Source organism: Lagopus leucura, unplaced genomic scaffold (genome assembly GCF_019238085.1).
Source record: "Lagopus leucura isolate 7727_CA_CO unplaced genomic scaffold, USGS_WTPT01 Super-Scaffold_100157, whole genome shotgun sequence".
Taxonomy (NCBI): domain Eukaryota; kingdom Metazoa; phylum Chordata; class Aves; order Galliformes; family Phasianidae; genus Lagopus; species Lagopus leucura.
The window spans coordinates 39,624,943-39,636,663 of record NW_024962334.1 but is presented as its reverse complement, the minus strand read 5'-3'; the positions used below and the strand labels follow the sequence as shown (position 1 = coordinate 39,636,663).

General features: G+C 39.4%; 1 protein-coding gene across 8 annotated transcripts in view; it reads left to right on the top strand.

The window, feature by feature from the left end:
• Window positions 1-881: 881 nt before the first annotated feature.
• LOC122189710 (phosphofructokinase, platelet) overlaps window positions 882-11,721 on the top strand; it is a 42,349-nt gene continuing 31,509 nt past the window's right edge. For 6 of the 8 annotated variants that reach the window (XM_042889069.1, XM_042889067.1, XM_042889068.1 and 3 more), the window contains exons 1-3: window positions 965-1,028; window positions 1,288-1,472; window positions 9,449-9,522. In XM_042889069.1, coding sequence (XP_042745003.1) covers window positions 1,388-1,472; window positions 9,449-9,522 — 159 coding nt within the window. In that variant the 5' untranslated portion in view covers window positions 965-1,028; window positions 1,288-1,387. Of the gene's footprint in view, window positions 1,043-1,287; window positions 1,473-9,448; window positions 9,523-11,721 lie in introns of all 8 variants that reach the window. The other 2 variants (XM_042889064.1, XM_042889063.1) reach the window with 2 other exon arrangements.

Below are 11,721 nucleotides of genomic sequence, written 5' to 3'. Positions count from 1 at the left end.
TCCTGATTCTGCAAATGCTTTTACTTATGTTTCTCTTTATTCCACAAAGAACTGCTTCTGGAACAGCACATTAATATTTATTTAACTTAATAAAATAAGGGTCTGTTTCTGCTGTGACACATGGCACATCGCACAATGAAGCAGAACAAAAGGTATGGTAGAACAGGGCTTCCATCCAGTTTCTCTCATTTGCTTTGCCTCTCCTCCTCCCTTATACTCAACACGTGTCTCCAAGCTGTGAATACTTGTAGACAGGGATTTCCTTTTCCTACGTGTGCCTGAATGCCTGCAGTGCTTCTAGACGCTGCACAGAGATGAGGCAGACAACGACCAGGCCCTGTGACATAAACTGTGCCACACCATTGCCGAAATAACCCCCTCTGCTCCTTCAGCCAAAGCTGCTTTCCTCACTAGCTGAGTCTTTTCAGCAACAGCCAAGCGAGAGACAGAAACCGCCGCAGCACTAGAGGAGCCCGGCAGCAGCAGAAGCACTGGGAACGGGTTGGGAAAGGAAGGCTGAGCTCTCGCAAAGGGGATTCCCCCCGCAGAGATAAGCCCCGACAGCGGGAGGGCCCGAGAGAGAGCTTTTCACAGGAGGGGCACCCCGGCACTGGCTACACACACCGCGCTGTTACTCAGCACTCCGGCGCCGGGATGATGCGCTAACTCCGTCCGACAGAGCTCCCTCCTCCCCCCGCACCTCCCCCCTGCCCAGACGCCAGCCATGTTCTCCGCATCGCCCCCACGCCGGGCCCCGGCGGCGCGGGGGGAAGGGGGGAAGGGCGCAACGGCGCCTCCCGTTCCCACCTGCGGCCCCTCCTCCGCCGCTCCCCCGCCTCGCGCACACCCCCCGACCCGCCCGCTTCCTTACAAACGTAACCGCCCACCCTTGGCTCACGACGGCAGCGCGTCTTCCCACTGGCTGCTCGAGCCGGCCGTCAACCGCCGCTCGTGGAGGGGAGGTGGAAGGTGGGGCCAGGCGGGCTGTCAGCGGGAGCGGCCGGAGGAAACGGCGGCGGTGGCGGGAGGTGCGGGGTGCGATGTGGGTGCAGCACGTCTGATCTCGCTCGCGTTTTCTTCGTCTCTTTTCCTTTCTCTAGGCTTCTCGCGTTGCTTCCGGTTTTGTTTTTTTTTTTTTTTTTTTTTTTTCTTTCTCCTATTGAAACACGTTTTGTAAATACATTCCAGCACCGGTTTTTTTTTTTGTTTGTTTTGTTTTTTTTTTTTGTTTTTTTTTTTATTATTATTATTTTTTAAAACATTATTTATTTATTTTTTAAATTGAAGGCCAAATACTTGATAGAACTGCTTTCGCTCTCCCGGGCAGCAGGGCCGAGCCGCAGGGGCTCTCATCGCCTCGCTCCGCGCCCCCTCCTCCCCCGCAGCCATGGATCACCAGCCCAAGTTCTTCGAGAACCTCTCCGGCACCGGAAAAGCCATCGGGGTACTGACCAGCGGCGGCGATGCCCAAGGTGGCTATGGGGGAGCAGGGGGAAACAAGGAGGGTGGAAGGGAGTCTGGGGCGCGGAAGGGAAAAGAGCAGCGGGGAGGTTGGGGGAAGCCCTCGGGGGATGGGGTGAGGGAGGGAGGAGCGCGGGGAGCCCATGTGGGAGGCAGTGCGGGGAGCAGGGGCCGGGGAAAGGAGCGGGGGAAGCTCGGCGTGGGGAGAGGCTGCTGGAGGGACTGCGGTGGTCCTTCAGGCTCCTGTTTCCTCGCTGCCTCTCGTACTGAGGCCGGTGAAAATCGTTTTTGCTCGGCCTCCGAGCTGCAGGCAGACCCTCTCATCCGTCCTATTCGTTCTCATCGCGTTTCCCAAAGCGTGGCTTCCTCTGAGCCTGGCAGGGCAGAGGATAGAGGCGCTCCGGGAACTTTCACTACCAAAATGTCTTCATTCCGGGAAATGGTGGGGAATGGCTGGTGGAAACCAGAGGAGGCTGCCTGGCTGCTGCCAGCCCTCGCCTCATCCACTTCTCACTGTGTGTTGGCACCGGCAGCGCTTTCCTGTTCCTACCCGTGATTTAAAATCTCGGGTGGTGCTTGGCTCACCAGCCCAGCAGGAGCATGCTGCAAACGTGTTTGCACGTGCAAACGTGAAGAAGGGGAACAAAAGACTTATAGACGTTAGAAGAAAAGAGAAAGAGCCTCGATCGTAAAATACTTAGTTCTGAGTCCTGTTTTCCCGCAGTTTCATTTCCCCTTTTCTACCAGAAAACCTTACATAAATTAAGTCTGAAGTTTCAGTTGATTAAGGTTCTAAATATCCGATTTTTTTTCATGTGGACTCTTCACTTTTGCCAGTTAAGTTAAGATTGCTTTCAGCTTCCTTTGCTGAGGTCACAACTATTTTAGTACTATTATTACCGGAGAGTGATTCGGAAATATTTTAAGGAATGTTCCTTTAACACGTTTCTGAAGGGTAAAAACAAACAAACAAACAAACAAACAAAAAAAAAAAAAAAAAAAAAAAAAAAGCAAACCAAAAAAGTCTCTTTCCTTTGTGCATGGGCTCGGTAGTTTAAAGACCAGAACTAGCTGCCCCGCACGTGGACACGTGTCAGCTCCCGCCGCGTTTGGGGCATCCTCCCGGTTCTTCCAACCTCTGAGCGGTAGCAGCAGCACCCCCCGCTCTCCGGTGCCCGCTCCCCGCTGTGTCCCCGGCAACTCCACGGAGCGGTGCCTCCGCGCTTCCTCCTCGCCGCCGGTGTGTACGTGATCCGCTGCGAGTCGCTGCGGATTCCGCCTCCTTGCGTCATCGGGGATGGGAGAAGCATCCTCCCGCCCTCTCCCCGCAGGAATAACGGGGAGTCCCCGGTTTGACTTGGAATTATCGGGAATCTTTCTAATCGGGATGCGAGGGCTCTAGTACCAATCAGAGAGGAAAACATTGTAGCTCCTGAGAAAAAAAGACTAATCGATGACCTTAAATGGCTTCTCTCTTGCTCCTCAGTCGGGTTACATTTGTTCAAGTTTTATCTACAGTTTGCTCTCAGTATCATTACTTCCACTGCTAAATGATTCCAGAAGGAGCTGTGAGTCAAAGCTTCTCTCTGTTGATGGTCTGGTCGCCAAATCGCCATTTTAACTTTTAAGTGTGACAGGGCATTGCCTCAAGCAGCAGTAGCGTGTTCAGCAAGAGGCTGACTCGCTTCCGCGTGTCTGGTGATTATATAATGCACCAGCAGATGCATCTCTTTTTTTATAAAGTATTAATCTCTGCTGGCCACTATGTGAATTAAGACACTTAAAGGACTTTCAGAATCTGCGAGCAGCATCTAGACTATTATCCAACAGATTGCAAATGAGGCAAGGTAAAGATTAACAACAGTGGAAGTTGCTGTCTGAGGAATGAGGTTGTTACGAAGACTAAACAAAGCAAGCTGGATGGCTTCCAAGATATTTTGTAGGCAGCTTTGTTGACCTAACTTAGAATAATTAAAATGTAGTTTTAGAATTTGGTCCTTTGGACTGAATGACAGAACACAGCTGACTTCCACCTTACTATCTTGAGAACAGCATGGATGTGTAAAATACAACCTCTGTTTGCATGCTAGGTTAGGCGTAGGACAAGGGACAAGATGAGTCATGCCTTGTCAAGGTCATTTGCCTTCTGTAGGGCAAATGTGCTAGAGAAGTTGTGAGCTATGAGCAGAAGGAAATAGAGTGCTATTGCTGCAGAACTCTTTGAAGACACGTTTGAGCAAAACTGTAGGGCAGGCAAAACTACCAACTCTGAAGTAGGCAAAAAAGGTGAAAACAAAATAGTTTCAGAATCCTGTTTTCTTTCAGATTTTTTAGGTAGACATCAGAAATATTCAGATGATCTCTAATGCAAACCAACCTCAGCAGGAAAGGCAGTGGAAAGAGCATCAATTATAGTTACAATAAACATGAGTCTTCATCCCAGTAGATGCCTTGGTTTAGATAGGTGGGCAGTAAATCTTTGCCTAGAACAAAATATGCTTGATATTTTAGAATACAAGTTACTGCCTTTGCAGCTGCTGTACCTTTGAATAATTTAGGAGTAGCATTATGTAAAATACACAGGCTTTTCTATTTATGGGATATTTTAAAGTGTAAGCTACTTCCTCACTTTTGTGGTACTTTCTTGCAGGGTTTTATGCTTGTCTTTTTGACTAACTGTGGAATACAAGGGCTATATAATATGTATGCTCCATACTAAGGTTATTATGATTTAGTCATCACATTTCCAACCCCACCATAAACAATACGCTTGTGTTAAAGAATGTATTAGTGGTTTATTTTACATCAATACAGTACTTAAAATATTACACTTATTTTATGTTTATGCACTAATGTGTGCAAGTACTAAGCTTTGCAGGCATTACTTTACCTAGCCAGCTCAATAGTGAACTAAAGCAAGTACTTTCTTCTTTAATCTCAAGTACCTTGAGAGGGAAAAGAAGTTCTGACAGTTACTCTCAGAGTTCAGGAGTCGATTTGGTTTGTGCACTGTTTCTAAATGATGGTGACTGCCGCTCATAAAGGTGAGCTGAAAAGGGGCTTTGAGTCACTCTTCTGTCATCATGCTGCAACACTTGCCATGATCTGCTTAAGTACAGTGGTGGTGTTTTATGGTGGCTACCGGTACCACCGATAATTTTGACAGCTGTAGGTTACTTTTACATTTGTACAACCTGCAATCAGACTTCCTGTTCTAGGATCATGGTATGTATGGCTCTACAGCAAGAAGAGCCATATCATCTGAAAGGTAATGAAGACAGATGCGTCACTGGAAATAACTGAATTTGTGGCTGTTGCCCATCTACTCACCTGGGATTATTATTACTATTTTTTAAAGGTGATCACATTATTTTTGAGACAAACTAAAAGGTTTAGTGTTGTGGCAGATAACAATTAAGGGAGGTAGAATATGGATTACCTGATAATGTCCTAGAATGCCGTAGAAATAAAGACTTCTATTTCTCTGTCTGAAGCATTACAGACTTACCAGTGATGTTTCAAGGCATATTTAATGTGGTAGCATAGATGTGCTGCTCTTGTCATGATTGGTTACACTGGAAAAATGAATTGTGATTGCTGGATGAATAGTAAAACAATAAACTAATGAAATGCACTCCTTTATGATGTTCAAATTGTAGAGTTTATTGGCTAACGCTTTGAAGATAATCACTGAGACATCTGTCTCAGAAAATAGGATTCTGTTGTTCTACAGACATAGGCATGTGCAAAAAGCATTTAACTTATGGACATGCACACATATATAAGTAAAGCCAAGGCTTACAGTTATTAATAGATGAGTGTATCTTTTTCATGACATTTAATGTTTTGGAGGAACTGCATCTATAATTCTAAGATTGAAAATAGGCTGTTAGGATGCTTTTTAAATCTTGAAGGAGATGTGTATCTGGTATGGTAGTTATGTAAGTATTTGTGCAGTACAAGGCTCTGATCTAATATGGTATTACTGTTAGAAAAAGTCTATTGTATTCAGATATCTAGAGTCATTACTGTGATTGCAATAAAATGTGACATGATTAAAGATAAATGGAGAAAACTCCAATTATTATTTTTTTCAATGATTTGTTCAGATTTTGAATTTTGTTTTTTTTCTCATCTTTCAGTATGTGATTATAGTCTCTTAATTCATTACCATATGGTCTCCTAATTCATATCCATTTTTGTTTCTGAATAAAGTCTTTCTGGCTGATAGTGTTAGGATAGTTGTATAGTTCCTGTAGTTTGTGTGTTTTTCTCTATAACCTTTTAACTCAGGCTTCTTATTCAAGATAGTACTTAAGTACACTCTTTGTGGTTTATCAAACATGTTTAAGCCAATAACTATCTTTAAAATTGGTAGCACTTATAGATTTATTGATGTGTGACCAAAATACATGTTTTTGACTTTTCCTTGGTTAATATTATAGTTACTTATATAAATGCTTTTAGTTGACTAAACTGAAAAAAAAAAAAAAAAAATAGCTCAACATGATAGTGTCCTAGTTTTATTTCAACTCCTCTGTTGTAGTTCTGTTTGTGTAAATGAAATAGGATGCAGCCATGGTACAGAAATATTTTTTTGAGGGAAGGGATTGTCTTGGAAATCACTTAAAAGTTTCAGCAGTTCTGTTTGTAACTCTGCTGTGAAAAACTAGTGATTTCAAAGACAATTGAATAGACAATAAATTCCTAGATGGTTTTACATAATTCCTATAATCAATTCAAGTAATTGCAGATAGCTTAAACATTGCTGAGTCCAAAAGGACAAAAATAAATCATTTCCTCTATCAAAGGCTTTAATGCAAATGAGAATGATAATTGAGAAAGAATTTGAACAATTCTTATGTTATTAAAAATAATGTTTTTGTCTGTGGCTTACTTTTGAAGCTGCTATTCTAATCGTGTTTATTGGTGCAGTATTTATTACTCAGAACTAAATTCATGATTAACTGGGTAAATCTATTTTCCAGTAGTAAGCGTAACATTGCATTTCATAGATATTGTGGTAATTCATAAATGCTATTGTAGGATTCCACTGTTAATGAAATAGAGCAGTGTTTTGTTAGATAAGTTATGCAGAGACTTTGTGAAATGCTCGGTATTTACATATTTGTATAGCTGCAAACAGCACAGTGTTCAGATTTAGATAGCCAAGATATAAAGGTCTAAAGCTTCAGTGTTTTACCTGCATTTTGAAGGTACCAAATCATAATATGCTTTAGTCCTCAGCCCTCGCGTGATGCTAGCCACTTTCGCAGGAGCTTGCTGGTAGATGCCCAAATCTTCCTTGTACGAAAAAAAAAAAAAAGACACATCACCAAATAATAACAATGTCTGTTGCATAAATTTACTGAGTTTCAGTGTCGGTACTGAGGAAGTGCTTTCTGTCTGTAACTCCTAGTTTTTCCTGGATTTTTGCCCTCTTTTCAGACAGGTAAATTATGAGCCTTACCAGTTTTTCGTGTAAGACACAGGGAAATGAAGAAATACTAAAAAAGTATGTGATGATATTATGAATATATTCATGTGAAAAAATCATTTTCAGAAATAAACTCTATTTTACAAGTGTGAAAGTTAAGTCTGTTCAACATTTGCAGGCTAATTTTTAGGGAAAAAGTGATATGGGAGAAAATCTGGAGTGAGAGCTACCCTTCTTTAAAATACACGATTTGAAAGATTTATCCTAAACATACAAAGATGTGATACATGACCAATAATACCGAAATATGAGTAGTAGAAAGATGAACGTATGTCTTTAATAGACACTGTGATGTTTGTATTTCATGTTTTTTGGTTTTTTTTTTTGCTGACAGAACTTTAAGTTGCTTGAATCAGACACCTTTTCTATTTTTCTGCTTGAATACTTGGAGAACAAAGACAAAAGTTAGCACAAGTTAATGAATGAGGCAGCACAGTCTTTGTAGCTGAGCATGCCTTACTATTTCCTATTTCCCCTTCTGTGCCAAACATGAGAAGTGTCAGAGCTGAACCTCGAGAACAGAAAGTTCTTAAAGCAAGGCAGTTCTGAGTAGTCCTCAGTGATAATGTATATCTTTCCTTCAGAAAATGAACTTTTTAGCCACTCTCCTAGAACTTTTCAGTGATATGGATAATTTAAAAATTTGTTCTCACCTCTTAAAAACAAGCAAAAAACCTGAAAACAACAAACAGTTGTTCAGCTAATGAGTTGAAGTACTCAATGGACTTTAATGAAAGGAGTAGCTTGTGTTTGTCTTGTCTTGGTTTGCAGAAAATGGCAGTGCAATGACAGTTCATTTTATAATTTGGAAAAATGAAGGGTTTTTGTCTGTGTTTCCCAGATGACCTGGTGTGTGTTTGTGTTACTTTGTTTTCTTTATTGTTTGTTTGAAAATTGTTTCACCGTATGAAGTAGATTTGTTTTAATCTGGAATTTAGCATGCTGACTTTCTTTTCAGCACAGCATGTCGAAAGAATTTCTCGGCTTTTCCATGGCATTATCCAGATCTTGTTCCAAAACTGCTTTTTTTTTTCTTTTTTTTGTGCTCAGCACAGGGCTGAGGGGCAGTAAGAGGATTCTTGCTATTACTTCCTAGTTCAGAATTTATGGGAAAACAGTTAACTTAGGATTTTATTCTTAAGGAAAAATGCCAGCATACAAACGACAAATCAGACTGCACGACTTCTTGATTTTGGCAGACTTTTTTTTTTTTTTTTTTAATTTATGTTTTATGTTTAGCCACTTCAGTAACTTTTGAAATATTTTAGAAAACCTCAGTCTCATTCTTTTTTTTTTTAATCCTTCTTCTTTTCTTTTCCTTTTCCAGTGATGATAGAAGTTGCAGGGGTAGACCTTTTTGGCATACTGTGTTATGGGTTATATATTCTACTTACCCTATTTTTGTATTTCCATATTAGTGAGCATTTAATGCCTACGGTAACAGAGAAGCTCACCTACTATTTTGTTACTTTGATATTACTGAATGCAGCAGGTTTAGAGTGGTTTCTTGTTTCTTTTTTAATGTTTCTGTCATCCCTTTTTAACGGATGTGCTGGATTATTTCTTTCAGTGTAGCATAGCTGCTGCTTTTGTACCCAGGCTTTGCATAATCCCTTATGCCCGTGTAAGGAGCAAATAGTATATTTTTGTGTGAACTTAATTAATGAGTGAGATGACACAGTATCTGAAGGGATGTATTATGGTAAAAATTCATTTAACACATGTAGGGGAACCAGTCAAACTTTCATTAGTGTTCAGAAGATCAGGTGTTTGATTGTTCAACTTGAGTGTAAGACTTCATATTAATAATCGTTTATTAGATGTGTGAGGAGAGAATTCCCATGTGAGATTGCATTTCAAGGAAGCGAAGTAGTGTGTAGGCATTTTTAATTTAATTTTAATTTTTTTTAAATGCAAACATTTATTGTGTTGATTTACTGCTACTTTTTTCTTTTGCTTTAATTGGACACCTGTCAATGTCGGGAGTTTTGGTTGTGCTCCCAACAGATCGCTGGCTGTATAGATTTGCATTATTTTGGAGAGCTCAGGAAAAAGCTATTGCAGCATAATTCCTCTTTTGAATGAGCTACATTGATTGAATGTTTTCATATTGAAAACTTAATTGTGACGAGAATTTCCATTCCCTTTCTGGTTTAGTAGCTCTTACTTTTATGATGCTGTTCTACAATAAGCAACAGTTCAGTCACTGATCAGTGTGCATACTAGCATTCATATAATTGTCTTTGATTCTATCCCCGTTGACAATCTAAGACAATTGTTACATCAAAGCAAATAGTTTTGTGCTTTTTGTATTCATGGGCTGATAGCACTGTCATTAAGCAAATTCCTGACTAATACATGCTGATCGTTGTCTGTCATTAGGAATGAGTTAATGTTTTTGGCTTTTAAATTTATTTTCAAAAGCACTGAAAATATACATATACATGCAAAGATAATCAATACCAATGTGATTTTGCTTTTTCTTAACAGGTATGAATGCTGCTGTGCGTGCAGTAGTACGCATGGGAATATATGTGAAAGCCAAAGTCTATTTCGTTTATGAGGTTAGTGGGGTTTTTTTTTTAATTCATTCTGTATTTATCTTCTGCCTCTACTTGAGTAATCTGATTATACTTGTGGAGATTGTGAAGAGCAAGTAATATAGAATAAAAAAAGCTATTGTATGTATCATTACCTCAACGTTTATTTTCGTACTTATTTCTGGAAATTGCTTTTTATATGTTGTATGATTAAATCTATTTCATTTAAAAGCTACTTTTTATTGTGTATTGAATTCACTGTGTACTGCCATAACCCTGAGAATGTTGAGAAAATAGGTGATTGTTCCTCAATTGTTGCTCGAACTTTAATACTCAATGATGTATTTGTGTACTATTTAGATGTTTGTCTGGTCCCTATCATTGTAACTTATAATTACCTCCTTCAGCCTAGTTAAACTACTAATTTTTAACTCTTTGGCTTCCTCCCGGGGTAAGTGGGGTTGTTGTCCCCATTTCATGGGTAACACCAAGAGCTTTTTTTACAACTCATTTTTATCAGGAGTTCTGTGGGGCTAGTGCTGTCTTTCCTGGCTTTAGTACTGAAAGCCTTCTCTATCAGTAGTGTGTTCAGACATAAAAAAATTTTGTGGTTGAAGCTTTTGACTGCCTGTTGATTGCCTGCCTACGTGAAGAGTGTTAACCCGAATAATGATTTTCACAGTTATTTGACACAAAAATGTAGAAGTTTAATATAAATTACGAGAATACTATCTAAGCCTGATAGACTGAAATACACTTTCACTTAAAATGTGCAGATTACACAATTCAGTAAATACTTCTTAGCAAAACAATCATTCTATTTACACTTGAATTCCTTTACACCTACTTAGAAGTATGTGGTGACTAGAAATCATTAAAAAAAAAAAAAGTATATGGGGCAAAATCTAGTGTTTCTAACAGAATGTGCTCTTTATTTTTAATGTGATTTATCAAAAGGAGTTCATAGAAACAATAGAAAAGTACTTTGTTTTCTTTTTTGTGCATGCAAAATATACAATTTAGCTTTAAAAGGCAGCAATTTATCTATCTTCTTTCTTGGTCTGCTTGTTCCTAGGGTTCATTTACTAAAGAGATGTGAAGTATTGAAATGCAAATAAGTAAAGCACTGTGCTCCGAAATTCTTTTGTACTACCCTGCTACAGCAAGTAGCTCTGAATACTTAGTGTGTGCTAGTTATGTGACCAACCTCTAGAATTCTTTCAGTGTTGAGCTGTGCTGAAGGCTTGCTGAAATGGGTCAAATATTTTTGAGGAAGGAGGTTTTTTGTTACCTTTAAAGGACAGATAATTATTATTATTATTATTTTTGTTAGCTCTGCACTAAGAATTATCATCTTTGTCCTAGAGTTGTTACCTTCTAAAAGCTGTTTTGTATAATGGAGTGTATTTAGTCATAAACTTCCAGAGAAGCTTCTGTTTTTCTGAACTTCAAAAGTCCCATTATAAAGTACAGTGCTTCTGTAATAATTACTAAAATTTGCTAATGTGACGTTGTTGTCTGAAATATGCCCATTCCCATTACTAAACCAGCCTATATCAAAATCACAGAATTTTTGGAACGAGAGTCAGTTGTACAAATAAAGTTACTGTGCTTGGAGCTATGAGCACTTGTTCCAGGGCTTGACTACTCCTTCAGTAAAGAACTTTTTCCTGATATTTCATGTGAATTTCCCCTGACTCAATTTTCATCTTATCACTTATCATCAGAGAGCAGAAATCCTTTCCAGAGGATGTCATAGGCTGCTGTGAGAGCTCTCAGTTTTCTCTAAGTTAAACAAACCAGATACCCTCAATTGTTCATCATAAGTCATGCCCTCCAGTTCTTTCATCGTCTTTGTTGGTTAATGACAAATGTTTTCTTATTTGGGGTCAAAAACTGAGTAAAAAGTCTCAGCCTTTTGAAACTTACTTTGTTGTAATTGTGGTACACTTGTTTTGTTCTACTGTCACTTTTGTCTTCCCTCATAAGAACTTCTGCACTTTAAAAATCATCCATCTTCTACAGCTGTGACCAAAACTAGGTCGGTATTTGAAGTAAAAAACATAAACTCCATTTTCCTGTCCTTCATTCAGAAGTAGGAGAGAGACTATTATTGCAAATAAAAATCGGTCTTAGTTGACTACTTATATATATATATATATATATAGTTTTATATATATATATAGCTATATACATAACTAGTCAACTAAGACTATATTATAT